Below are 25626 nucleotides of genomic sequence, written 5' to 3' on the forward strand. Positions count from 1 at the left end.
GCATTCACCAGTCCCTATTCTGTCTCCCCACACCCAGCTCTCCCCAAAGGGCAGGGTCGCTGCAGCAGAAACACCTGAACACTCTTCCCTGAGCTACTGCAGTCTGAACAGACAAAAGAGTGTGAGGAAGCATGCATGGGAACCATACCTTCTCCCCTTTGAAGGTCACTGCTTCTCAGACACCACTCCCAAGTCAGATAAGACAAACAATTCAGTTTTATTACAACTTGTATTATCAGAGTGAATGCACAAAAAAATAAATCAAGATTTTAGGCTTATCACATAGGCCATAATGGGCTGTGAGGAGAAAAAGAAAGAAATTGAAGAAATGACAGAAACAACACTAGACAGACCAAAAAAAGCCATGGAGTATCTCACTGGCCTCAGGGGTACTGAGGCAGATTTCCATGAGCACGGTGAAGGGGAGAAGCATGCAGTCAGACTGCCAGTGGTCTGCAGGTAGTTGTTTCTCCTCTTCCAGCCCAGGCATCAGCCTAAAGAGGCAGCTCTCCTGGAGCTGCACGGGAGAGGATCTGAGCTCTGCCCTGCTGCAGAAGAGGGCACGGCTTCACCACAGCCTTCCCGAGCCGCTCTACCCTGGGCTTTGAAAGGCCATGCATCACGGTCTGGATATTTAAACTCAAATCTGCACATATCCTTATGCTTTCTTACACTGTGCACAAACACAGACACATGTGCGCGCGCACACACACACGCGCGCGCACACACACACACACACACACACACACACACACACACACAAGGCTTTCCTCTCTCTTTGTGGCAGGAGTTTTCTAAGAGCAGCAAGTGCAGGAAATTTGGGGTCGATGCAAATCCCTCACTGAACAAAGCTTACCAGGCACTTTGGAAATGGCAGCTTCTGCCCCTGACAGAAGTCTTCAGCTCCCAGAGACACAAGCCTGGGCTTTGGAAAAACAGCAGTACAAAACCGGGGAGCACCCTGCTTACTAGTGAACATATAGGACCTCGCAGATGGGGGGGGGGGGTTCACATGCTGCCTCTTGGCCTGGGATTAACTTTGGACCTCCAGGAGCTGGTCTCACCTTGCACCAGAAGGGACAGGACAGCAGGAGCGAGGAAGCCCCTGTCTGAGGTGGGAGCCCCTGGGGTGGGAGATACCAGGTCACAGGGCAGCAGCAGTGTGCTCGGTGGAAACACAAGCAAACCAAGAGTGACAGCACAGGGAGCTGCAGCCCCCAGCCCCGCTCAGCAGCAAAGCCAGGACCACGGAGCAGCTTCAGCGCCCCGGCACAGGTCCATGCTGCCTTCAGATGCTGCCCTGAGGCATGTGCCATTGCCCTCTAGTTCCTCCTTGCCTCTTCTTCCTTCACTGTGTTTCTCCCCCAAAGCCTCTCCTTCTTTTCCTCCCTCAGAGGAAACTTCCCAGCTGCAAACCCCAAACAGATCTTTGACAGGATGTTTCCAGGCAGCCTCTTCGGGAGCACCGGGCATCACTGCCTGGCACAGCAGCAGCAGAGATGTGACTGGCTCTGAGGGAGCTGGGTCCTTCCACTCTCCTCTTACTATCAGCTAGAAAAGTGGGAACATTTCCTTTCATTTCACTTAAGAATAAAGAATAAATAGATATTTTGTCAACATATTCAAGGTTTGACTGAACACTGAAAAAGCACAGGGCAACTCATGAAGAGAAAATGGTGGCTGTAACATGCAGCCATGCCAAGAAAAGAAAAGAAAGAAAAAAAGAAATCTAGATGCACTTTTCTGTTAAAAACAAAATCTATTGATCAAAACAGAAGTTTCCCTGTTTCCTTCCATCTCAGGAACAAAAATCACTTGAGGGTGTCACAGAGCTCTCAGAACAGCTGGTTATGTGAAGCACAACAAGAGACTCACTCACTCACCACGACCACAAAGACTAGTGGAAGGCAAGCCACCTTGCAAAGGTCTAGGGAAAACAGAGGAAAATAAGAGGTCGGGTAGAAGAAAGTGGCACTGCACAAATAAAAATTGATGGCTATGGTGAGGTTGTACCTTTTACGAATATGAATGCTACACAAATTCAGTCCCAGGGTCCTTCAGTAATACAGCTGAGTTCTGCTCCAGGTTTGAGGAGGAAGAACAACGTCACTCAGAGTTGTCACTGGATTGCTTGAAGCTGGGAAGGGACAGACAGAGAGCATCAAAATGCTCCCAAATTCTCAGTTTCTAGAGCAGCCAGTTATCCAGGCCAATCACAATCAGTAGTACTGCCAAATCATGGCTAGATCTTGGCCTCATGCTACAAACATCTTCTAACAAAAAAAAGTCCTTCAGGTGCAAGTCTGTATTTAAAGACAAAACTCCAAAAGTTCTTGGGAGTGTCCCAATGCTGGGCCAGAAAGAGAGAGACATTGTAGGTCAGACTGGTTTGGTGGCACCATTGTAAAAGAGGTGTGTAGTGTCCTCTGTGGTGGAGACGGTTGAGTTGGTAGCAGTGGCTGGCTGACGGTGTCTGCTATTCTTCTTCCTTCTCTTGAGGAAGAAGTAGCCAATGATCACCAGGACTATCATGATGCAGATCCCAAGGAGCACAGCGATCACCACCTCAAAGGCACCTGCAGGAGATAAATGCACACACATTACAAGGGCCGCTCCACCAGCCCAAAGGCAGCACACATGGTCAGAAAGAAGCAAGCAAAAACACTGCTCAAGAAGCTATGCTGGCGAAGAGAAGGTGATGAATGCAAACCTGAGCAAAGAAGACGACAATTGCATGACCTGAGTCTGGCCAGGGTATACCAGGCTTCTCTCTTCCAAATTACAGTTCCCATCATTTCTCAGCTGCACTACGCCCTCTAAAGGCTAGTCGGTGACTTCTGCAGACTTGGCCACTTGACATCCATACCAATATCAAACTCTTTTCCAACACTGGCATTGCTTCATGCATTAACTGGGAGCCCCCAGAGAGCTGGCTGCAGAGAACACTGTCTGGACTGGATAATGTTGTTTGAGTGAGAGTATGGTGGATTGATTAGGTACAGTGGGCCATGCTAAGGCGAAAGAGCTCATAGCTGTGCTGTGAGCAAATGCAAGTCGGCAGACTTCTACCATGCTGACCAAACTCCTATGTCATCAGTGGAGAGAGAGTCAGACATGCTGTGTTTGAGAGCTGGGGTGAATCAGAGGGTTAAATCTCTGCAGCTTGAACAGAAATGTAAAATATCAAGACTGCTTTAGTGAAGAAAGAGATGCTACAATTCTGTGCTGAAAGGACACCAAGGTTAATGTGCATGTTATTCTTGTAAATCTTGTAAATTGTCGGCTTTGTTGTTATCTTCATACATAGGTAGGTGTTTTATGGTAACCAGATTTCAACCACAGTCTAGCACTCACTATTCTTCGCATTCACCTGTGCCTTGTCTTTTGAAGAAGTAATTGGTCCTTAGGTAAACATGACCCTTAGAAAAAAATCTTCCCACTATTTTTTTTGACTTTGAACACCCGAGTAGTCATGCAAATGTTGATGGAAGAGAACCAGAGGCCTCTGCTATGAGCTTCTGAGTCACAGGCAAAGAAGAAATCAGATCACAGATGAACAGTCCTCAGAAGTGTCTCTTTAGCCACTGCTAGTGTCCCATAAATCCCACACTGTTCCCTCAGCTTAAAAATGCAGGGGTAGGGAAAAGGATATTATTTTTCAGAAAAGGCAAAATATTTTTCAGGACAGAGTAAAAGTAATAAACAGTCTCTATAAGAAGAACTGTTACTCACTTAAGCTAGCACTTTGGTGCTCAAATGATTCCCATCTCCGGCCAATGACATCTGCTTCTGAACAGGGAGCAGAGAGGAAAAAAGGAAAAAAGAAAAAAAAACAAAAACAAAAACAATGAGCTTTACAAAGAAGAATGAAAACAAGGAATAAGACAGGCTTTTTAGGAACATACTTCCTGTACTCTGTTGTGACTGAACATATAGAACATGTTTTTTAACAGCCGTGGTACTGAGCTCTCCGTGAAGGCCAGGGAAGCACAGTATAGTTAATCATGGTGCTTCAGAAGAGTAGCAACAGGTTGCTTCACTTGGATATGCTTTGGCCAGATTCCTCCCACTGCTGCTGCTGGCTTTCCCAGGAGCACCTACAGATCTCTACACTGTAAAAGCCTTCCCTCCTGTTTAAAGTTGCTGCTTAATTCCTGTCATTAAGGATTTTCTTGCATTTCAAAGAACAGTAAAGAGTAGTTCCCTACTCACCTCCTCTAGCTACTGGCAAACACCTGCTTCTCACCTCTCTTCCTTCCCTCCCATTTAGGGAGAACTGGAGCCAAGCTAGAAAGTTAGATTCTCTTTAGAGAAACCATCCCATAACTCCAGTTAATTTTGTCACTCTTTATACCTTTTTCAGCATCAACATCCAAAACATTTTTCCAGCTCTGCAATATGGCAAGCAAGCTGCATTGCAGAAAGATACTGTGTACACACACTGTCTCCTTAAGCTATTAGTCATGTTGAAGAATGCTGTGGGGCAGGGCCAGGCTTAGAGAACAGAGCTGTTTTGTCTGAAGGCTCCCAAGTTTCTGCCTCTTTGGCATCATAGAATTTAATCAGATGGGATTTTCAATGCTCCAGCCCTGACTGTGCCTGCTTACTTGTGATGCCTGCACATGATTTCATGCACTCCTCCTCTTCTCCAAAGTTGTTCTGGTTACCGTCACATCCCCCATAGGTGAAGCGGTCACATTTCTCAGCAAATGGGTTGTAGTACCAGCGTGGGATGCTCTCCGTGCACAGTCCAGTATCGGGCAAATCCACACAGTGACCTGGCAAATCAAGAGAGCTGTTCTAGCCCAAGTTGTGTGTTCCCAGAGCTGCAACATTTTCTGTTTGCTCTAGAAAAGCAAAAGTGCCACTGGAACAGAGAACCCATGGTTAGACTAGTGTCCCTCAGGTTCCCACTGGCCAGTTGCCAACTGTTTAAAACTGGGCATTGCCAAGTGTAGCTGACATCTGCCTGTTAACCTGACCAGTAACTAGGAAACAGAAACATCAGAGTGTGCAGTCACACCAGACCTTGAATTCAGTCCCCTGAAGAAACGATCTGCCTTCCATAGGGAGGCAGAAGGGAAACAGTAACTTGAAGAGCCTGGACACATGGTGGAAAATAAGGAATACAGGTGAAGCATGACTGATGGTGCCTAAGAAACCAGTCTGGTTATGGTCTTCACTACAAGCAAGCTGCATTTAAGCTGACTTGAAATATGCTCTTTTACCCCAGTGGCACTGCCAGTGTCTATACTGGTATAACCAGGGGAAAGGCATGGGATCAAGTACTGGTGTATGATCACCCACATTATGCAGGTGCTACATCCTCCATACTGCCTTGGTCTGTGCTATTTCCCAAACAGTGCTAGGCTTGCTGCAGGATACAGTACAGGCCAGGTACTGTGCCCAGCAGGCAATATGGATGAGGCCACCTGGGTAGAAAATGTTTAAACATATGAGTGAGAGCCTGGCTATAAACAGCTGTCCTCAAGGTCAGAGAACAGGTCTTTGACCACTTTTAATTCAGCTATAACCACTGGGACTGTCTAGATACTACACCTATTTTTCTAATTAGACAGGGAAGCAGTTTTACCTTAGAACAACAGACTGGAGAATAAGGCAAAAAATTGCAGATGTCAGCCTAAATGCTCTTGGCAGTACCTACCCTTTTTATTTGTGATATTGATTTTCTGCAGTCTATTGAACTCACGAGCATCTGCAAGAGAAACATTTTGGGTTAAAACTACTTTCCCCAGCTAAATACAAAAAGATTTCTCTATCCATACAAATATGAGCAGAAAGGGCTTTCCTGCTGATACTTTTGCTATTATAAGCCAGGGAAAGGGAGCTATAAATTGAGGTTCTTAGATATCTCAAAGCTATGAGAAGAACACAGGAAAATAAAATGTAATTATTCTCAGGAATTATTCTCAGTTGTAGTTCCACAAATACAGAGGAATCTAAGGAAAGGTAAGGAAAACACAGGCTGCTTTCTTAGCTTTTTCCAATAAAAAAAAAAGTGAGGAAATCGGTATCACTCCAGAAGTATGAGTAAGCTCTAGTGTCATATCACTATAGTCACATGCTCGCAGCCTAGAAAGGTTGAACCCCCCCCCCCCCCGCCCCGTCCTGCATGGCGTAACATACGGTAGCATAACATGAGGATGTTAAGTGGACAGTAAGATGTGACACTTAATGGACTGCGAGAATGCACAGTTTCATCACCTCCAAGCCCGAGCAGACCAACTAAGGTCATTCAGAGATAAAGTATTGGAAGAAAAGGAGAGTACAGGCTCTGAAGACTTGCACACAGATGTGGAGAAGAGCAGGGAAGAGTATTCAAGAGGCAGGAAATATCCCAGAAGCAGGATCAGCTCTTGCAGTCAGCAGGGATAAGGGAGATGGCAGAATCTGAAAATAAGATAATACTGTGGAAAGCAGTAATATAGAGTAAGGAGATGAGAACAGAAGGCAACAGAAAGCATTGAGTCAGTAGCTATAACTCACATTGCACTCACTTCTGCACAGACACTGGTTTCTAAGTCAGAATTTGAAGTACTTACATTGTTCACAATACATCTCGTCTGATCCATCAGCACAGTCTAGAGTTTCGTCACACTCCAGATAGGCGTCAATGCAACAGCCGTCCTTGCATCTGAAGGTGGGGGGCTGACAGTTCCCATCGCATACTGCATCAAAAACAGTTCAGACAGTTCATTAAAATATATTAATTTGCCCTGCCACAAAGATGCTTCATAAAGGATTGGCAAACAAGAAAAAAGGCAGATTGGATAAGATCTCTCTTCAGTGTCATTCTGAAGAAAAAAGAAAGCATTTCTTGTTTATAAGCAAAGCATTGCTTTGGGAACAGCCATGCACCCTCCCAAAAAAGGATGTATACAGAGGGTGGAGGCAGGAATAAGCTACCCAGGAGGAATATGGAGACAGCCAACTATGCAGGGATCGAATTAAGAAAGCCAAAGCTCAGCTGGAGTGGAAACTAGCAAGGGATGAGAAGTACAACATGAAGGTTTTCCACAGATACATTAATTGCATAAGAAAGGCTAGGAAATCATATGCCTGCTCCTCTGTGGGGCTGGGGACACGGTGACAAAGGACACAGAAGAGACTGAGGTACTCAATGCCATATTTGCCTCAGTCTTTACAGGGAAGGTCTGCCCTCATGCCTCCCAGGTTCCTGGCCCATTTGTAAACTCTGGCCGGTGAAGAGTTGCCCACAGTAGAGGAAGATCATGTTAAAGACCAGGGACACATATAAGTCCATGAGGTGGCATGGGCAGCATCCAAGAGTGCTGGGAGAGATGGCTGATGTCATTGAAAGGCTGTTCTCTATCATCTTTGAAAGGCTGTAGTGATCAAGGGAGGTTCCTGATGGCTGGATGACAGGCTGGTCAGCTGAACCTCAACCCCTAGGAAAATTATGGAGCAAACTCTTCTGGATGAGAGGATGGAGTGCACCCTCACACGTTTATGAATGATACTGAATGGACAGGAGCAGCTAATATTCTGCAGGGAAGAGCTGCCACGCAGAGAGGCCTTGGCAGACTTGAGAAATGCCTCACAGAGTGCAAAAGCAAATGGAAAGACTAAGGAGCAAATTAGAAGTCTCACACCTGAGACGGAACAACTCCATGCAACAGTGCAGGCACCAATGGGCTAGAAAGCAATTCTGCAGAAAAAGACCCAGGGGTCAGGACGGACAAGTTGAATCTGAATCAGCGGTGAGCTCCTGTGGCAATGAAGGCCAACTGCATTCTGGGCTGTTAGCCAGCAGAGATAAGTAATTACTCCCTTCTATTCCAGATACTGTCTGAAGTGCTGAATACTGTACCCATTTCTGGGCTCCCCAGTATATGAAAGATGTTGGTATACTGGAATGAACCCAACAGAGACTCACCAAGCAGCTGGAGCACATGACCTAATGTGAGGCTATGGAGAAGACAGAGCCAGACTTTTTTCAGGGGTGTGCAAGAATAGAATGAGAGGCAACAGATACAATTTGCAACAAGGGAAATTCTGATTTGATATTAGAAAAAAAAAATCATAAGGGTGGTCAAACAATGGCACAGGTTGCCCAGAGAGATTGTAGAATCTCCTTCCTCAGTTGCTGAAATCTCAGCCTCCTCAAAGCTGGACTGGATGCAGTCCTGAGCAACCTCACATGATCCACTACCAGCCCTCCTTTCAGCAGTGGGTTAGACCAGATGATCTTCAGAGGTATTTTCCAACCTGAATTATCCTATGACTTGAAAGTGAGAGGTGTGGTAGAGAAATCAGTCTCCAGTGCCTTGCTTTCCATGTTGAATGCTAGTCAAAGAGCCATGGAAATGGACATGAGAAACCGAGTCTGAGATTACAGCAGGATTACATGGTGGTACAGGAGGCTTACCTGGCTCTTGTCGCCCACCAACAGAACCTGAAGAGACAAGAGGAAAAATAAATAAAATTATCATTATATTATATTGTCAGCTCAGGATCAGCTTTAGACTGCCTTGATGTCTCATTTAAGAAATGTTTTTTTTTTTTTTTCTGAAACAGAAATATACACAGTAGAAACACAGATTTCCCCTGTCCAGAGAACCCCACATGAGCAATACCTGTGTGAGGCAGGACTGGAGAAGGACAGGGCAAAGCTCTTACCACTAGCTAGACTCTTCCTGAAAAGTCCTTCTGTTTGAAACCTTTTGTTGCCACCTTAAACTGTACACCTCAAAGGAGACTGGTAGATGCTCAGCCCATTTATCTGAGGCAGTGCTAAGCCATTCTCAGGCACAGCTATGAATGGACCAAGGGAAAAGATTAAATGAAGGGTGAAAAGCAAGAAGTGAAGGTACATCTGACTCTCCCACAACACAACATCAGCCTCTGAATGCAGATTCAGGAGGTGGCACAAAGATTCTGTGAAAATTTCTGTGGCAAGAGATACACCATGGACACCCAGTTCTGAATGCATCCTGCAAGCAGGATGAACCTGTTTCCTGCCACTGTCTAGCCTGGGTAGAGACACTATAATATCATCTATTATAATACTTCATATTGACTGGCAGACAGGAGAGCAGTGCTCTAGAAGCTGGGTCAGATACCTTGGCAGTGCAGTACTCCCCATCACTAATTAACCTGGTTTCCTCAGGTCTCCTAACTCAAATTCCAGCTGCCAGCCAAGAAGCTAAAATATCCACCCATAGGATCACCAGTCCTGTGTGAAGGAAGTGGTTCATTTTGGAAACAGACTCACCTTTAACATTTTTGCAGGCAAGTTTACACTCCTCTTCCTGTAAGTAGTTATTCTTGTTGGGTTTGCAGCCGCCAAAAACGAACTGCTCACACTGCTGAAGACTTGGGTTGTAAAACCAACGTGGAAAAGACCCTCGACACCGACCCACCTTCTTAGGAGTCAAACAGTGCTCTATCGAGAAAGTTAACATAGAAAGGTCTGATTAGTTTGCTTTATATTCACATATACAAAGAAAAAAATTCTGCAGAGGATAGCACCTTAACAGAATGGATACCTGACTGAAAGATTTATAAAATCCTGAGTAGCAAAGAAGAGGTCAGTAGGGAGTGATGATACATGGTTTCTTATTAGCAAGTGGAAACACAAAAGGAGCTATTTCTCCACATAGCACGTAGTTAAGTTATAAAACTCCTTGCTTCAGGGTGTTGCTGTTGCCAGAATATGACATGAGTTCAAAAAAGGGATTCAGTCATGGCTATTAAACACAAAGAAAACCATCTTTCACATACAAAAAAATCTTCCAGCTCATATTGCTGGGAAACTGGCAAAGCATACTAAGGAGATACTCAAAGCATGTCATATTCTGGTAGTCTTTCCAAAGTATCAACCGCTGTACACAGTTGGATGCAGCATACTAGATTTCAGATAGACCTTTTGAGTGACCTGACATGGCTGTTTTTATATTTTTATGATACCTGAGGCAAAGGAAGAGAATTTTCTACTTAGCTACATGTCAGCTGTTTGTCTAAAAGCTCCTTCCCCCCCAGTGAACTTGTAACGCTGAACATTTTGATCACTAATAAAGCCTTCTGAAGCACAAAATCCAGATAAAGCCTGAGACACTTTGAACATCACACTCATAGCTCCACCTGTACTGCAGGCTAAGGGAATTAGGGCCTTCACAGCAAACCATGGAGTAAACACAACATTTTGGGTTCTCTTTCTCTCTTACGCCCTCAGCTGCATTCCAGTCTTCAGCCACTCTGGTGTCACCCAGCAGATGGCAATGGCCTGCAGAGACAGATTATTGCAGGCTTCTGCAAGAGGATGCGGAAACCCTAAAATAGACCTCATGAATACAGAGGTCTTCTTCTGCTACCGTACAGGTACAGGTTTTTACTGGAAAAAACTGACATGCAAGTCTTGTCTCCCATTCATGCTCTTTTCCCATTTACCCCTTCTCAGCAGAGGCCTGGTAATGCCAGAGCAGCTCTCAACTTTGGGGCAGAGTTTTGCCAGAGACTCCAGCTGAATGGCTGTGAGATTGGGCTCACCTTCAGTCTGCTCAGAATTCAGCACCATGATGGTGATGTTGGTGAAATCCTGCTGGTGCGCAGTGTCCATGACAGTAAGCTGGAAGACGTAAGTCCCAACCTGTAGGTTGGAAACTTCCACCTGATCTTCTTCCTGTTTCTGAGAATGCAAAAGAGAGCTTATGCAGAGGAACAGCTAACAAGGGGTGAGAGTAGTCATGAAAGACTTGTGCTTCTGTTGTATTAGCTGAAAAGAAGGTTGGCTGGAAATCTTCAAGTAGAAGTCTGATATTAAAAATATCTCACTGCCATGCAACCTCCCCCAGATCTGTGGGCTGGGTTCTGACCGCTAGTGCTCAGCTAGAATAGGGAAAAGAAGCAATCCCACAAGCCTTAACAGAAATTCTGCATTTTGACAAGTTTTGAATGCACCTGGAAAAATAAAGCAGTCTTTGGAAAAGATTAAAATATCTGCAGTTTTAATTTTAATTTCTTAAAAATGGAAAACATCATAAATAATTTATTTAGCAGATAACATTCTCCTTCATTTTGAATGTGACAATATATTTAGTTTTAAAGATGGAGATGCAATGAATATTGCTTTGCTTGTTGAGAGGTTTCTAAAAGAAATTACTGTGTCAGAATAGAAAGCTTTGATATTATTGGTACATTTTCCCTATCTTTGCTAGCAACACTAAACCTCCATTTCCATGCTATCTCTGCCTTTTCGGTTATGTTTCTAGAGAACACAGTATGACTACAAATCATTTTAATGGAGATAGCAGCATAAGACTAAGAATCAATAGTAAATTTGGCCTGACATATATGGGCCAGTGTTATATAGGAATTTTAATTCCTATATACAAAGAGCAAAGACAGACTTGCTCATGAGAGAGAGGATTCTGTAGAGCAATTGTGGTATCTCTAGGCATTGCTCTAAAATATTTCCACATAAATATTCTTCAGTTGTGTTCAAACATTTCCCACTCTTCCACACCAGATTTCAGGAGGTCAGAGGAGTAAAGAGGAGGAGCAGAGAAGGAATGCTAGTAACAGAGGACTCTTTCTTCTGAAAGTTGTTTTGGTTGCAGGAAGGAGAAGGGAAAGAAAGGGGAGCACTTCCAGATTTCCACAGCCCCCTCAGCACCCTAGATCTGTATATTGCTGGTCACTGAAATCAGCTGTAGGCCCGATGCACTCATTTGTTGGTTCTTCTAAAAGGTTCCACAAGAAACTTATACAAGCTCCAAGGCTTTCTAGGCCACATTTTGTGAAGGTTTAATAGCAAACCATTTGCTCCTATAAAGCCACAATCCACATTTAACTGCCATAAGACAGACAGTGCTCATATTCCACAGATCTTAGAGCCAGTCAGGAGACATGATTTCTGCTTCAGCTCAGCTAAACTTCTTTTTGCTTCTGCTAAAATATGAAGATGAACCTACATTCTAAAGAGAGACAAAGCCTGCAAAAAGTCCCAGAAAAAGACAAGTAGAACCTGAGACTGGGTTATTCAGAGCTTTAAGAGGAGATGCACCAAAGCTGAAAAGAGAAAACCTGAGGGCAGGTCTCTCATTGAAATATATTGATATATTGACCTGGGAGCAGGGCTGGTTCTTGCACTGCACCTGCTGTCCTCATGCACACGCTTATATGGACAGATCAGGCATTGCACAGACACAGACAAAGAATGGTCAAGATTGCATTGTGGTGCTGGAAGCCAGAGCCCTGATGAAGCTCAGCAACATCACCTTCTAGTAGGGCACGTAAAGGTGGGGTGTAACCACAGGGAACGTGCCATACCTTTAGAGAACAGCACAAGCTCTTGGGTGGAATGGCACAAGGTAGAAGGATAAGGTGACCCCTAAAACAGCAGTTGTGAGAGCCCAGTCTAGTGCAGGTCACAGATTATACCAAGTAAGCTGCTTCCTTCGCTTAGCTTCCTACCTTCATCTCCACAGAGGGGTCACCAAGGATCTGTTTCCACTCATAGCTGACAATCCCATGGTCATCCGTGCTCTCCATGCCTCTCAGCAACACTGTCTCACCTGGCTGTACTTTCATGTCCATGCCAGTGCGGGCTATCGGAGGACGATCATCTGGAGAAGAAATGCAGAGCAATGCTTGGGTAAGAGGCTGAAGAGTTGAATCATTGTCTTCATGATAGGAGAGGGAGATCTTTCCAGACTAAATCAAGACAGACTTCAGTTACAAAAATGAAAATACTTTATTACAGCTGTGATTCTTGCAGCCTGAGCAAGCAATGGGCAATCAACACTCTTACTCCTGCCCTCATTAATTTAGTAATTTCTGGCTGTGCCTTTGAGCCATTTGGCTACCTGGCCATTTCTACCCTCAGGAATCACTGTAAGAGTGTCTCTGTGGCTAAAGGCATTGTGCTTCTAACAGTCACACCAACACAGAGCAATCTCCACTCCACCACATAGAAGATGACTTCATGGGGCTATTAAAGAATGTGGAGATGACTCTCATCTCTCCTACCAGGATCTCTAAGCACTATATTGATATACTTACCCAGAACCAGGAAATCTGAGATTTGGATAGAAAATATCTTTCCCCCATCTCATCTTACACCCCACTGTTTGACACATGTGCTAAAAAATACATACAAATGCCATTTACGGAATCATTATTTTTGTGCTGCACAACATATCATCTTACTAGCAGCCACCCACACTCCATTAAATACTTTTCCAGACAGTTAGGTGCAAGAAATGAAAGCTGATCTCTGCTCGTGTCAACACGAACAGACTATACAATGACACTATCAGTTCCTTTTTGTCTGAACATTGCTGATCACTGGCTTCCTGCATAGCTCAGACCATAGTGCTCCACCTAGTAGCTCCTATACCAAGTTCAACACTCAGTGTTCAAGTTCAAACTGAGTGTTTCGGAAAGGTATCAATTGTGATTCATAAACTAGCTATAAAACATTATACCATTATACCGTTCTATTAACTTTGACTGAAGAAGAGGATTAGAACCCAAATCCCTTGGAAAACTATTCTGGTGGCTAACTCGTTTTGCTGTTATAAACCTGCTCCTTACCTCCTGTTTGAGTGTTTCTAGATTCAAGTCCGAGCTGTTGATCCTTGCTACAGCTACTCTTAATATAAGAGCTCTTTAATATAAGGCATATTTACAAACAAAAGTGACATTTAAAACAAGTTACTCTGCAGTTCTCCCATCACTAGGTAGGACAGAGGCTGTGTAAGGTGTTCCAGACTGAGTTACCATATGTCCACTCAGAATCTTCTGTTTTCTAATATCTTTTGATGGGGAATCAAATGAAGATACTAATTCTATCCTGGTCTTAAATATGCTCCCGCCACCAGAAAAGTCACAGGTGAAAGAAACCTTTCCTTTTTTGTACATCCAAGCATTGCACTCAGCCTTGTCAGCTGCAGAATCAGAAAGGATATTTGTTCACCATCACTGAAGTTACCTCATAGCCTAGTCCCTGTCTGAACACCTGCAGCTTGCCTTCCTCATTGCTAGACAAAGGTGGCTGCATTTTTATTATTCGAGGATGCCAGCCACATCTAGCTTATGCAGCCACAGGGCTTCCTGTTACATTTACCACATCAGTCTGTGTGGTCTCTGCAGTTTGTCACCAGCTTTATCTCTTATTCCATCATTTTATGTAAGCACTGAGTGGGAACACCATCAGCATAGATCAAGATTCAACAAACAATCACCAAAATAGACAGAAAATACTCAGCTGGACTGAAAGAGGGCAGAATCACAGAATGGTTGAGATTGGAAGGGACCTTTGGAGACATCTAGTCCCCCCCCCACCCTTGCTCAAACAGGGACATGTAGAGCACGCTACTCGGATTGTATCTAGATGGCTTTTGAGTATCTCCAAGGAAGGAGATTCCACACCCTCTCTGCACAACTTGTTCCAGTACTCTGTCATCCTCACAGTAAAGAGGTTTTTCCTCATATTCAGACAGAACTTGCTGTGTTTTAGTTTGCATCCATTGCCTCTCATCCTATGACTGGGCACCACTGCAAAGAGTCTGGCCCCGTTCTCTTTACAACATATCTTCATATCCTTATACACATTGACAAGATCATCCCCCTCCATCTTTTCTTCTCCAGGCTGAACAGTCCCAGTGCTCTCAGCCTTTCCTCATAGGAGAGATGCTCCAATACCCTAATCATTTTAGTAGCCCTCTGCTGGACTCTCTCCAGCAGCTTTGTATCTCTCTTGTGTTGGGGAGTCCAGAACTGGACACAGTACTCCAGATGCAACCTCACCAGGGCTGAGTAGATGGCTCTTCATAATGCATCCCAGGATATCCTCGGCCTTCTTGGCCACAATGGTATATTGTTGGCTCATGGCCAACTTGTCCACCAGGACTCTCAGGTCCTTCTCTGCAAAACTGCTTTCCAGCAGGTCAGCCCCCCGCCTGTACTGGTGCAGGGAGTTATTCCTCCCTAGGTGCAGGACACTGTACTTCCCTTTGCTGAACAACATGAGGTTCCCCTCTGCTTGTGACGGAGATACCACGTGATGTAGAGATGGGCAGAGGTGGGCACCCTGATGTGCTTTCCTCTTTCCATGAGACAGAGCTCCCTGCTGCTCTGTGCTCTGGGCTATGTGCCAGAATCACAGATCCCCACTCAGTCTGCTTTACCCTAAAAACATAAAGACTGCTGCTAGACACCAAACAGTGCCTAGTAAGCCTGTCACCTCTTGGCTGGGAGCAGTACTGGTAGAACAAATAGATGGTGTTTTGTTTTAATTTCAAGTGCTCTTGCTGAGGACAATATCCATAGACTAAAAGAATGACTGGAGCCTGCAATACTTCCCAAACGAACAGAGGAAAAGAGCCCCACAGGCGGCTTGTATACAGCACTCCCAAGCACTGGATGACGGTCATGTACCTGCAGTTCCTTCCATACAAACACCGTGAGCCTGACACTGAGAAACACGGTCCATTCTCAGCCACCCTCCTGCTAGATTCAGCCTATTAGACAGCTGTAATTACTTCAGGGAAGAACCAGTTCTTCAGCACCACAGAAGCTGGCCATTAACTCACGACAGTTCCCAACGGCATTTTCCCTTAGCATATTAACAATTTACATACCAAACACTTCACTGCAGGTCAGTTTAGCTACTCTGGGTTGTGGATTATGTAGTGAAGTAAAAGGTCAGTTCTGATTCATATTTCACCTACTTCTGCAGATCCCACCTCCGATTAGCAAAATTCTCTGACTCTGCTCACCTCCAGAAGAACAGAGGTTTTGTGCGTGTGCACATGACTACCAAGGAGGACTTTCACTAGAAACTGAGGACTTTATTTTCAGAGGAGTTGAGTTTCTCCTTCCTTCCCAGCGCTTTAGAAAACCTAGCAGCTTTGGAGTATTTATGTTATAGACTGAGAGTATCAAGCCCTTAGTGGCACTGCGGGTCTCCTGGCACTCCTGCCAGCCTTCAACAGGTGCATTCGCTTTGAAGCCATTTGTCATTTTCCACCTAAGCTTCATAACCAGGTGCTCATAGAAACGGAGTGAATATCCATAAACTGCTCCCTAGAAGGGAGCTTGTCCATTCAGTTCTTTCTGCTTTGAAAATCAGTTTGAAAACCCAAAATTACCTTTATTGTAACATGCTTTTGACTGTAGAAAGTTTCAGCAAATGTCTGTAATTAAGAGGGAGATTAAAGCTTTATGATGCCATTCTACATCATACTTTAAAACACCAGCTCCTAAAGTCACATCATTAAGTGAGAACTTCAGCTTTCATTTATACACGGGAAAAGGAAATATCCTATGGTGCTGGAGAAAAAGCTTGAAAGAGTAAATCCAGAATGTTTAGAAACAAAATCCCCCAAACAAAGACGATTCAAATGTTTTCTTTTGCTGCTTTTTGCTTCTTTTTTCCATTTCAGCTGTTTTTAAGGGTTGTGCAGTCAATGATTTGTCTGGCTTCACTTCTAATGCTAGTAAACTTGAACCAAATTTGACAGTGGAACAGAAGTCTAAAGATATTAAATTCCTACAAAGGCTGCAGAATTAAGCATCTCTGTGGGAAGGGAGACCCCTCTAGGGACCTGCTTAGCAGAAGATATTGGCACCAGTGAAATCTGAGATAAGAAAGCCTTTGCAAACCTTCCAGATTGGGAAGATTTCTTCTGGAGCTCAGATACCTAAGGCTGTCACCCTTGAGACATGCATTCACAGAAAATCAGATTTCCTCCATTCCAGTGCTCATGACCCTGAGCCCTTGAGACTATAAGGCAATCTTAAAAATATGCCAGTATGATTTGAAATTGCCACTAGAAAGAGCTGGAAAGCTTTCCTATTGCCACTGCCTGGCTCTTACAACCCACTTCTCTCTGCAGTTCCAGGAGCAGCTTACAAATGAGATCTGAACCTTGCTGGAGACAAAAGTCGCTGCTCATTGCTGCAGGGTAGGTCAGTAATAGGGACAGGAGCAGAGGTGAGGCTATCCAAATCGCACGCCAGAGCACTGTCCATTAGACGTGCAGCCTCTGCAATTTCAGGAGCCAGAAGCCAGCTGAATCTGCCTGCTGGAAAAGCCCAGCCGAGACACTGGCAGAGAGGGGCACCGGCTCGCCCTGCGAACGTTAAAGTGCTGCTCTTCCATCGCTTCCAAGGAAGTCGCTCAGGAGTGAACAGCTTTCACGGAATGTTCATTCCGATCTCTCCCATCAACACCAATAACCCCCTCCACAGCAACAGGCTGGGATAATGAAGGAAGGTGCTGTTGGTGCCAGCAGAAGCAATGTTAAGTCGCCTGAAGAGGCGGGGAACAAGGCAACACAATACATTTTAGGAGAAAGCAAAATACAGACCAATGTACCATTTCTGTAGGAATTCATCACACTGGCAGCAAATGGCAGTCACTATAAAGTCACACAGACTTTCAGACAATTCAGGCAGAACAAAGTGGCTCCCAGTCGGCATTAATTTTTAGAGGCTTTTTCTCTAACAATTTGTGAGAAGTGCACACAGCAGGTCATCTTAATCTCTCTGTGACAATATAGCATGTCTGAAAGGATTATATGTTCAGAATAACTCAGCCTGCTGCTCCTTTCAGATCTTTTTGCACCCTTTCTCAGGATGCAAGAAACCAATTTGATCTGCTTGAACAGGCAGAAGAGTCACCAGCAGGTCACTGTGCCATTTTAGTAAAGGTCGATTTGTTACTCCAGTATTTTTAAATAGTTTTAGAGCCAAGACCTGCAGTAGCCACAACATGCAGCATTTTAGTAAATTTTGTGTGATAAATAATTTCACAGCAATTAGAAATCACTCTCCTCTGCTCTGAGCAGAGGCTTGGATCAGATGGCCTCTGAGGGCTCTTCCTGTATAAATCAGTTTATGAATCTGATACAGGTCCTGAACCTGCAATTCTCCCATCTCCCTGTTTGGGCTGGGGCTTTTGAGGTTGCTCAGATAGCTCAGGACTGATCAGCATCAGCTGAGGGAAGGCCAGGTGACCATATTTGTCTCAACCCAGACCATAGTCCCAACCCTGCTCACTTTATTTGTACTGCAGAGCAGAAATTGGTGTGAGGCCAAACATTCAAACAAGGATGTCAGTTTGGAGGGCTCTCCAGTTTGAAGTTTTACTGAAGTTTTAACCTGCAAATCTCTATCCACAGTTGGCAAGAACAGCCACATCCTGAATCCTACAGGATCTCCAGCTCTTCCTTTTTCCCTCACTCACAAGCCTTCAACTCAACAGGAATAGTGTCACCACACATTTCATAACCACCACAAAAGGTTCAGTTCAAGAAACGGACAAAGGTTCAGGGAGGTTATTTTCCAGTTTCACGCCCCAAACTGGTTTGTCTAGCCCAGAATAAGCTAATGTAGTGGTTACTTAAACACTGAACTCTATTATTGCCAATAAAATGCGTGGTGAGCCTGCCCCTCCCAAATGAGCAAGGCATAAAAACTCGCACCAAAGTTCAGCCTGGGGAATGATTTAAGAAGATAGTGCCTTTTATCAATATCATTAGAGACTTCAGGCTGTACATTAGCTGGAACAGGCAAGAGACAACCAAGCTGCCATCACCATTTTATACAGGATGCAGAAGTTCTTATTTTCCAGAATATTGAAAATACACTTAGATGACGTATAAAGTCTGGATTTCATTGTTTACATTCATTTTTGCCAACATCCACAATTTTTTCTTCAGTCACAACAATGCAAGAGTGCCTGCACTGGCTTAGATCAAGGGCTCCTCTATCCCTGTATCCAGTTGCAACCTGTGTGTTGATGCTCAAGGAAAAGCAAGAACAGGGCAAGCATGCGCAATGCTTCCCCTGTAACACTCACCCAGCTTTCAACCATTCTCATCAGGCTCAGAGAACATTCCAAGATTACATCTGTCTGTTCAGCAGCCCCCAGTTGTGCTCTTCAAGTATTATCTATTCTCCTCTTCAACAGATATAAATCTTTTAATTCAGTAGGTCTGCTCCCTGGGTCTTGCAATATTTGGGGATTGCAAGGAGTTTGCAAGGAGTTTGCAAGACTGTGGGTCTTGCAATATTTGGCTTAATCTCACCTGCTGGGATTGCTAAACTACATAAATGACAGTATCACTACAAAAAAAAGTGATTTAAATTCTCATTATTACAGAGAACATCTTGAGATTGTTGAATGAACATACCCTAAAGAGTCTTAGGACAACTCATGGCATATCAAGAAAAGGGACTATAAAGCAGCGTAGAACTTTCTCTCAGCTCCTTGGAGCGCAGTCTGCAGGGGCTGACAATAACATATACTCCAAAACAGCCACAGAACTTGGAGTTTTAAGAAATACAGCACAAGTGTGGGAAGACTAGAGAGTTTTGTCTCCATTCCAAATCTAAGCCAATCTTCCTTGCCTATAAATATTTGGGAGGAAAACCTGTTGTGCTGAAAACAGATTCTTTAACAGTGATTTCACTGCCTCTGGCACCTCAGGATCCTAGAAAGGTGCTGAAGCAGAAATGATACAGAACTTCCTTATTGCGTCCAGGTGGACATGGTCAATGCCCAGAGGCTTGTTAATTTGGGCTCCTGCATCCACCTACACTTTGGCATTCCTTCCTGTCTCCCACTCAGCAGAAGTGAGGCACTTGCCCCTCCTGCTAGGACAAGCCCATTACTCTGTGCTGGGTTCCTCCTGTTTTGACCCAGCTCCAATATCCCAGCTAGAGGAGGCTGAGGGTTTTTTGGGGATCTGAACCAAAATCAAGATCTGCATTCTAAGTGTTTAATCAACTGCAGTGTGGAGGAGGGATCATCTAGTCTAGTTTGTTTTATACTTCTTTATTATTGATCGTTTCTCCAGTAAAACAATGGAGCTCAGCTCTGGCTTACTAAACAGCAATAGTCCTTTGCCTGTTTTCCTGGCAGTCCTTTGATGTCGTTGAAGGCGAATGGAAAGCTTTCACTAGCAGTTAAAAGACAATGCCTAAAGAGTTCAGCAGAGAAGGGAAACGAATTTCCCATCACAGCACAGTAACATGGTAACGTGATACAAAGACGCTGTCTTTGTGGCTAAAATACGGGAGGAGTGAACTTCCTGCTTTCTGTTGCTATGCTCCTAGAGATCTGCCAAGCACCCTGAATCCTCCAGGAATGCAAACACGGGGTGTAGAGGAGACTGAGCCCTTCCTACACCCACAGCGGTATCCGTGGTGCAAACCCCACGTGAGCAAGGAGGGCCATGCCCTGCTCAGCAGGCTTTCGGCAGCATTCCTACCGGAACATTTCTAGGATGTTTTTCACTTCTTGCTGATAAGCTCTCTTGAGTCTTCCTCCTCACTACAGCAATCCTAGCATATGTCAAATTAGTGTTAGGTTGGTTTGCAAGGCAGCACCTGCACGTCTGCCTGAGATGCTCCAGCTGGCACTCTGGCTGCCAAAGCTAGTCACTGGGGCCAGTTCGGCCTAGCCCACTGCCTACCCTACAGCGGCCACATGCTAGACCTGGAACAGCAATCACAGTGCAGCCAAAAAACTCAGTGGCCCATGGATGCTTTTCCAAGGCCTGCATGTAGGGAGGAAAGGGGATGCAGTCATGCTACAAGGGATGCCAGTCCACAGAGCTGCAAAGATTGAATCTCTAAACAATACTTTATATTTTAATCTAATCTTGTGGAGATGATATATCCCATTTTCCTCCTACAGCAAAACATGTAGGAATTCACATCACTGCCAGCGTGCCACTTCCAGTCCTGGAGATGTGCTAGAGATGTAGGCCTAGGTTCCTCCTTAACTGCAACTGCTGTGGAAAGGTTTTTAAGCCTGGAAAGGAGATGCAGGTGGACTGTTGCAACAATGAGCCAGAGATTTACTACAAGACTCTAAAATGCTGCCACATTGCTGCTAAAACCAGTGACATGCAAGGCGTGCTCAAATATCCCCAAAATATGCCTGCTGATGCATCAACATATAGAAACAACAACAACAAAGATTACAGTCACCAAAGACACAATTAAGTTAGTGATATTCCAGCCTTGCTAAGCCTCCTCCAAAACAGGAAAGAATGAGGCAAGGGGAAGAACTACTTTTTTAGCTTTTCTGAACACACTGCATTTCTCTGGAGACCACAAAGTGCATGACAAGTGGCCAGCTACAGATCAGTTTATTTCTCACCTGGTTTTCTACACACAGGTGCAATCTTTTAGAGTCCTGCACCAAGGAACAGGGACCCAGAATGTGGGGTGAGAGAAATCCCCCCCCCCCTCCAGCCCAGAAGATTTTTAATCAGCCCCGTCTGTTGCTCCTTCTCCCTCACACAGCAGCAGTAAGGAAAGCCAAAAAGCACCGCGATACCAAGACGCCTCACCATCCGGGCCGGTTGTCACCAGATTCAGACTATAGCAAAAGAAAAAGGTAAGTGGATTGCCTCCTGCCCCTGAGCAATTAAGAGATTAGAGCAGCTCTTTAAAATGCGGCGCTGTTCAGATTTTAGAGAATTTCACTTTCCGGCCTTAAACACCTGGGGGGAGCGGGCAGAAAGCCAATACCTTTTCTCTACGTTGTCAAGTACCGAAAACATTGCCAGCATTTGGTAAACACTTACCCCACCCATTTCAAAGTTTAAGCAGTGACTCCCTTTCCATGTACTAACAGGTAAACCGAGGAGCAGATTTTTTTTTTCTTTTCTTTCTTTTTTTTTTTTAGGCGAGCTGCTCAAGGTTACAGAAGGCCCCTGCAGCAGAGGGTCGTACAGACACTCCGTGTTAAACACCGCTTTGCCCCACCACCCGGCTCCCCAGCTGCTCAAGCGGCCCTGGCGGCGCCGAGGCCGCCGGCCCGTAGCGCTGCTGCAGCCCCAGCTTGCACCGATCCGCTCCTGGCACCTTACCACCAAATCCCCGCTCCTGCATCGCCAGATAGGCATCGTACACGTCCCTCTTCACGTAGTTGAGAAAGCCGATCTTCCTGGCGAAGCGGCACACGAAAGCCTGCTCGTAGAGGCAGCCGAGGAGAAAGCAGCCTCGGATGTGGTCTTCCCCCGCGCCCGGGCCCTGCTCCACGAGGGCCAGGTTACACGCGGGGTCCTTGCAGCAGGCCCGCACGCAGTCCCGGCCCCGATGGACCCGCGGCGACGACAAGAAGGTGGCTCCGTTCTGGACGGAGGCGTCCGTGTCCAGCACGAAGTCCGGCATGCCCGCGGTGAAGTGCTCCAGGCAGGCTTCCCCGAAGGGGCGGCCCTCCTGCCCCTGCTCCTGCCCCGCGCCCCAGGCCCCCGCCGCCAGCAGCGCCAGGGCGGCGCAGAGCCCCGCCGGCAGCCCCGGCCTGCCGCCGGCCATGCCGGCCCCCGCCGCCTCCTCGAGCCCCCGGGGCTTCCCGGCGGCGCAGCGGGGCTGGGGAGGAGAGAGACACCCGGTTAAAAAGCGGCAGCAACAAAATCCGAGAGCTGGCTGCCCGCAGGCAGGCAGGCAGGCAGGAGAGCCCGGCTCCGGCGCGGCGGAGCGCGGCCGCGGCGTGTGCCCCGGCGCCACCCGTGGGCAGCCCGCGGGAGCCCGCGGGGAGCGCGGGCAGGCACAAAGGAGCGCGGGGGGCAGGAAGTGAAATCCAACGCCTGGAGAGAGGGGGAAAGGAAAAATCAAGTCACTCCCCTGCGCGGACGCTTAGGTAAGAGGAAGGGGAGGAGAGCAGGGCTGATACCGTCTTCCACTCCCTCGGCCCGGCGGGGTGGGACACGCGTCGCCGGTGGGGCGAGCCGGCCGTGGCCTCCCGCCGGTGCTGTTTGTCGCCCCCGCGGGTGAAGCTCGGCCGGGCGCCCGCAGGCTGCCGCGGCGATCGAGCCCCCGGGGGTCACGGCTGTGGGCTCTGTGGGGCTGCGGGGGAAGGCAGGCTGCCTGCCTGCCGTGGCTTGGGTATGTTTCCGAGCTTCCGTTTGCAGAGCCTGGATCAAATTCCCCTGCTTAACAGAGATATCGGTGTGATCCACTCCCCCCCGTCCGCAAACAGCCCTAAAGCTCCCTGCTCAGCCATCCTCCCCCCTCTGTCAGACTCCTTAGGAGAGCAAGGAGGGCTTGTAATTGGCTTGGACGTTATTTTTCTTAATGAAAAATGCGTAACTTGAGACACAGCATCAAGTGTGAGATGGTTTTGAGTGGCATATCTTCCAAAAGAGATGGTGATCGGCAGCTATGCCTTTAACGGCGCCTGGTTTTGCAGTTCTGGGGACCTTTCCGGTGTCCAGCATTTCAGTTCTTGGCGCTTCTTTCTGCCTGTGGTACCTCTGCTGCAGCCTTGTGTTCTTGCAGGACTATTGAGAGTTCTTAGGTATGCTAAAGGCTTAGAAAAGTTTTCCCCTTTTGGTTGTCACAGACTAACGCTATGAGAACATTATGCTGCAGGAATCTTGTTTTTAATACCTCCCACAACTTTCCAGGGCCTAATGCTCACATTTGGCTATGGGGCTGACTTCTGTTTGCAGTAGGAAATTGCTTTGACCTGGCTACAGTACGGTGTATGGGAGAGATCTGAGCTGCAAGCTCAGCCTAAACCCTGAAAACCAGATAGTGGGGCAGCAGGGAAAGGAAAGACTGAAATGTGTGTAACTCTAGAGAAGAAGGATAAAATTTTCTGTAGGGACTATAAGAATCTTTGTTAGAAGTTGTGTAGGTTTCTCCTGCTCCGCGTTCAGAGCCCGTCTGTACATCAGGTCTTTGGGATTGTCCTGAAGAACATAACAGCATTGAGGAGACTAAATTAAACTGCTCTGTTGCTGTTCAGGAAGGTCAGTGTTTGTACTCCGCCGAGGACAGGTACAGAGGGCGACCGACAGCCCTGCCTGCGGGACTGATAAATCTGACAGCCTACTACCCGGTATCGAATGCAACTTCTGCAGATCTCCCTGGCCCTGCTGCACTGAACAGGAAGCAGCAGACTGCGGTTTGGAGGAAAGCAGGGTAGGATTTACCCATTGCTGCCCCAGAACACAGACTGTTTCGCTGTTACATGAACAGAGCAGATCTCCTCTGCCTCACCTGTGGGGGGGGGGGGGGTGGCAAAAAAAGTGTCATCTGACTCCCTGCATACGGTGATCAAGCCTAACCTTAACAGTGGGGGGGTTTTAATCACTTTTGCTCTCATCAGAAGACTGCTGAAATTTTCCTGCTAGCTTTTCTACTGATCAGTCTAAATGTTTGTGGTTTTTACTTATACTCAGTTGTTCTTGTGCAATAGTCTTTTAATTTCAAAAGCTTCTCTCCCTTTGCTTTCTTCAGGTGTATTTAGTTTAGTGAAATCATATCCTAACTCTATCTTCATTCTGCTAGTGTAAGCAAGCTGTGATCTTTCAATCATTTGTTTCATGGTAGAGTCTCAATTTCCCCTGTTGTCCCAGCAGTTGCTTTTCTACATCTGTTCCAGTTATAATTATTGTTTATTAAGTGTGTTATAAAATCATATGCCATAGTCCAGAGAATGGATCACCATTACCAAGTATTTAATCTTCTTACTGTGCTGGAAATATGTTGCTGAGTACATTTTAGGAGCATACCAGTATTATTCCTAGTCTCGTTGTAGAGTCATTTTAAGAACAGTAAGGGCTTTATGGCTCTTGGTCTTTCTTGTTCTCTCTGCCGTTTTTGGCTGATCAGCCTCGAGTTAAAATTCTTGTGACAATTTCCGAACTATGTGACCTTACTCCTTGTTTTCTTAAATTTGTCTCATTCCTTCAGCCTGGTAAATGGATCTGGCTTGTTTGTTTAACCTTTAAATGTGATATTTAAGGTCCATCACTGTAAGAGTGATGCATCCCAACTCTGTCCCACTAGCACAGTTTCTAAATATGCCCCGTTTCCTCTGTAGAGGCTCAGTAATACAAATACTAATTGAATTAGTCCCAAGATGGAGGACTCCTACTAGGAACTCCTCTCTGTTGCAATAGTTTCCTGCCAATTTGGTGAGCTCTTCCCTGCCCTCCTGGTGTAGAATTGCCATCTAAGCCCTCATTTTCTGCAAACTTAATAATTTCCCATGACTTCACCTGGGAGTTATGTGTTATTCATATTAGTGTGAAGGGAAAGTAGGCTGTATGGTTTTATAAATTAGGAGCATTTTTTAAGAGGGTCCCGAAACAGTGAGTCATCCTTAACATTTGTCTTTTGTGGGCTGAAAAGCATCCGCTGTGAGTGTTGCAATAGTAGCTGTACACGGCGGCTTCCTCAGGGGGTTTAAACTAGACGCTAGTTTAATATTTGACTAAGGTTATAACAGCTCTTAGACACGCATGGCTTGTAACAAAGTCAGTGCAGGAGTTTCGGGCTGGTCCGCCTGCGTCGCCTACCCTGTTGTCATGTTGCTGTTGAGACCCCAGCCCTGACCAGCACGGTGCCCAACTTCCACGAGGAAGTGACCTAACCAGGCAGAAAAATAAGGAGGATTTAGTCCAGGTCCCCACTGCCCTGCTGTAAAGCCCAGCTAAGTGGCCTCACTGGCTGCAAGGGCTTCCTGATGGCACCGTGTCGCACAGGCAGCTGCAGACGAATCCTTTTGGCTTCGGTCTATCTGGGACCAGCTCTGCGAGTAGCTAGCGCTTGGGAGACGGGTTTGCTTGCTCGTTTTTTTTGTTGTGTTTGCCTCAGGTTAAACCTCCT

At 46.0% G+C, this 25626-nt stretch overlaps 1 protein-coding gene across 1 annotated transcript; it reads right to left on the minus strand.

Annotated features, from left to right (window-relative positions):
* Positions 1-215: 215 nt before the first annotated feature.
* SPINT1 (serine peptidase inhibitor, Kunitz type 1) lies at positions 216-24970 on the minus strand. Its single transcript, XM_062576271.1, has 11 exons — positions 24893-24970; positions 21876-22377; positions 12457-12608; positions 10531-10669; positions 9257-9427; positions 8411-8437; positions 6564-6689; positions 5666-5716; positions 4608-4778; positions 3733-3789; positions 216-2576 (listed from the first exon to the last, which is right to left on the minus strand). Exons 1-11 carry the CDS (start codon positions 24968-24970, stop codon positions 2380-2382), a joined length of 1671 nt encoding a protein of 556 aa, XP_062432255.1. The 3' UTR covers positions 216-2379.
* Positions 24971-25626: the final 656 nt, after the last annotated feature.

This window comes from Rhea pennata, chromosome 5 (assembly GCF_028389875.1).
Source record: "Rhea pennata isolate bPtePen1 chromosome 5, bPtePen1.pri, whole genome shotgun sequence".
NCBI lineage: Eukaryota > Metazoa > Chordata > Aves > Rheiformes > Rheidae > Rhea > Rhea pennata.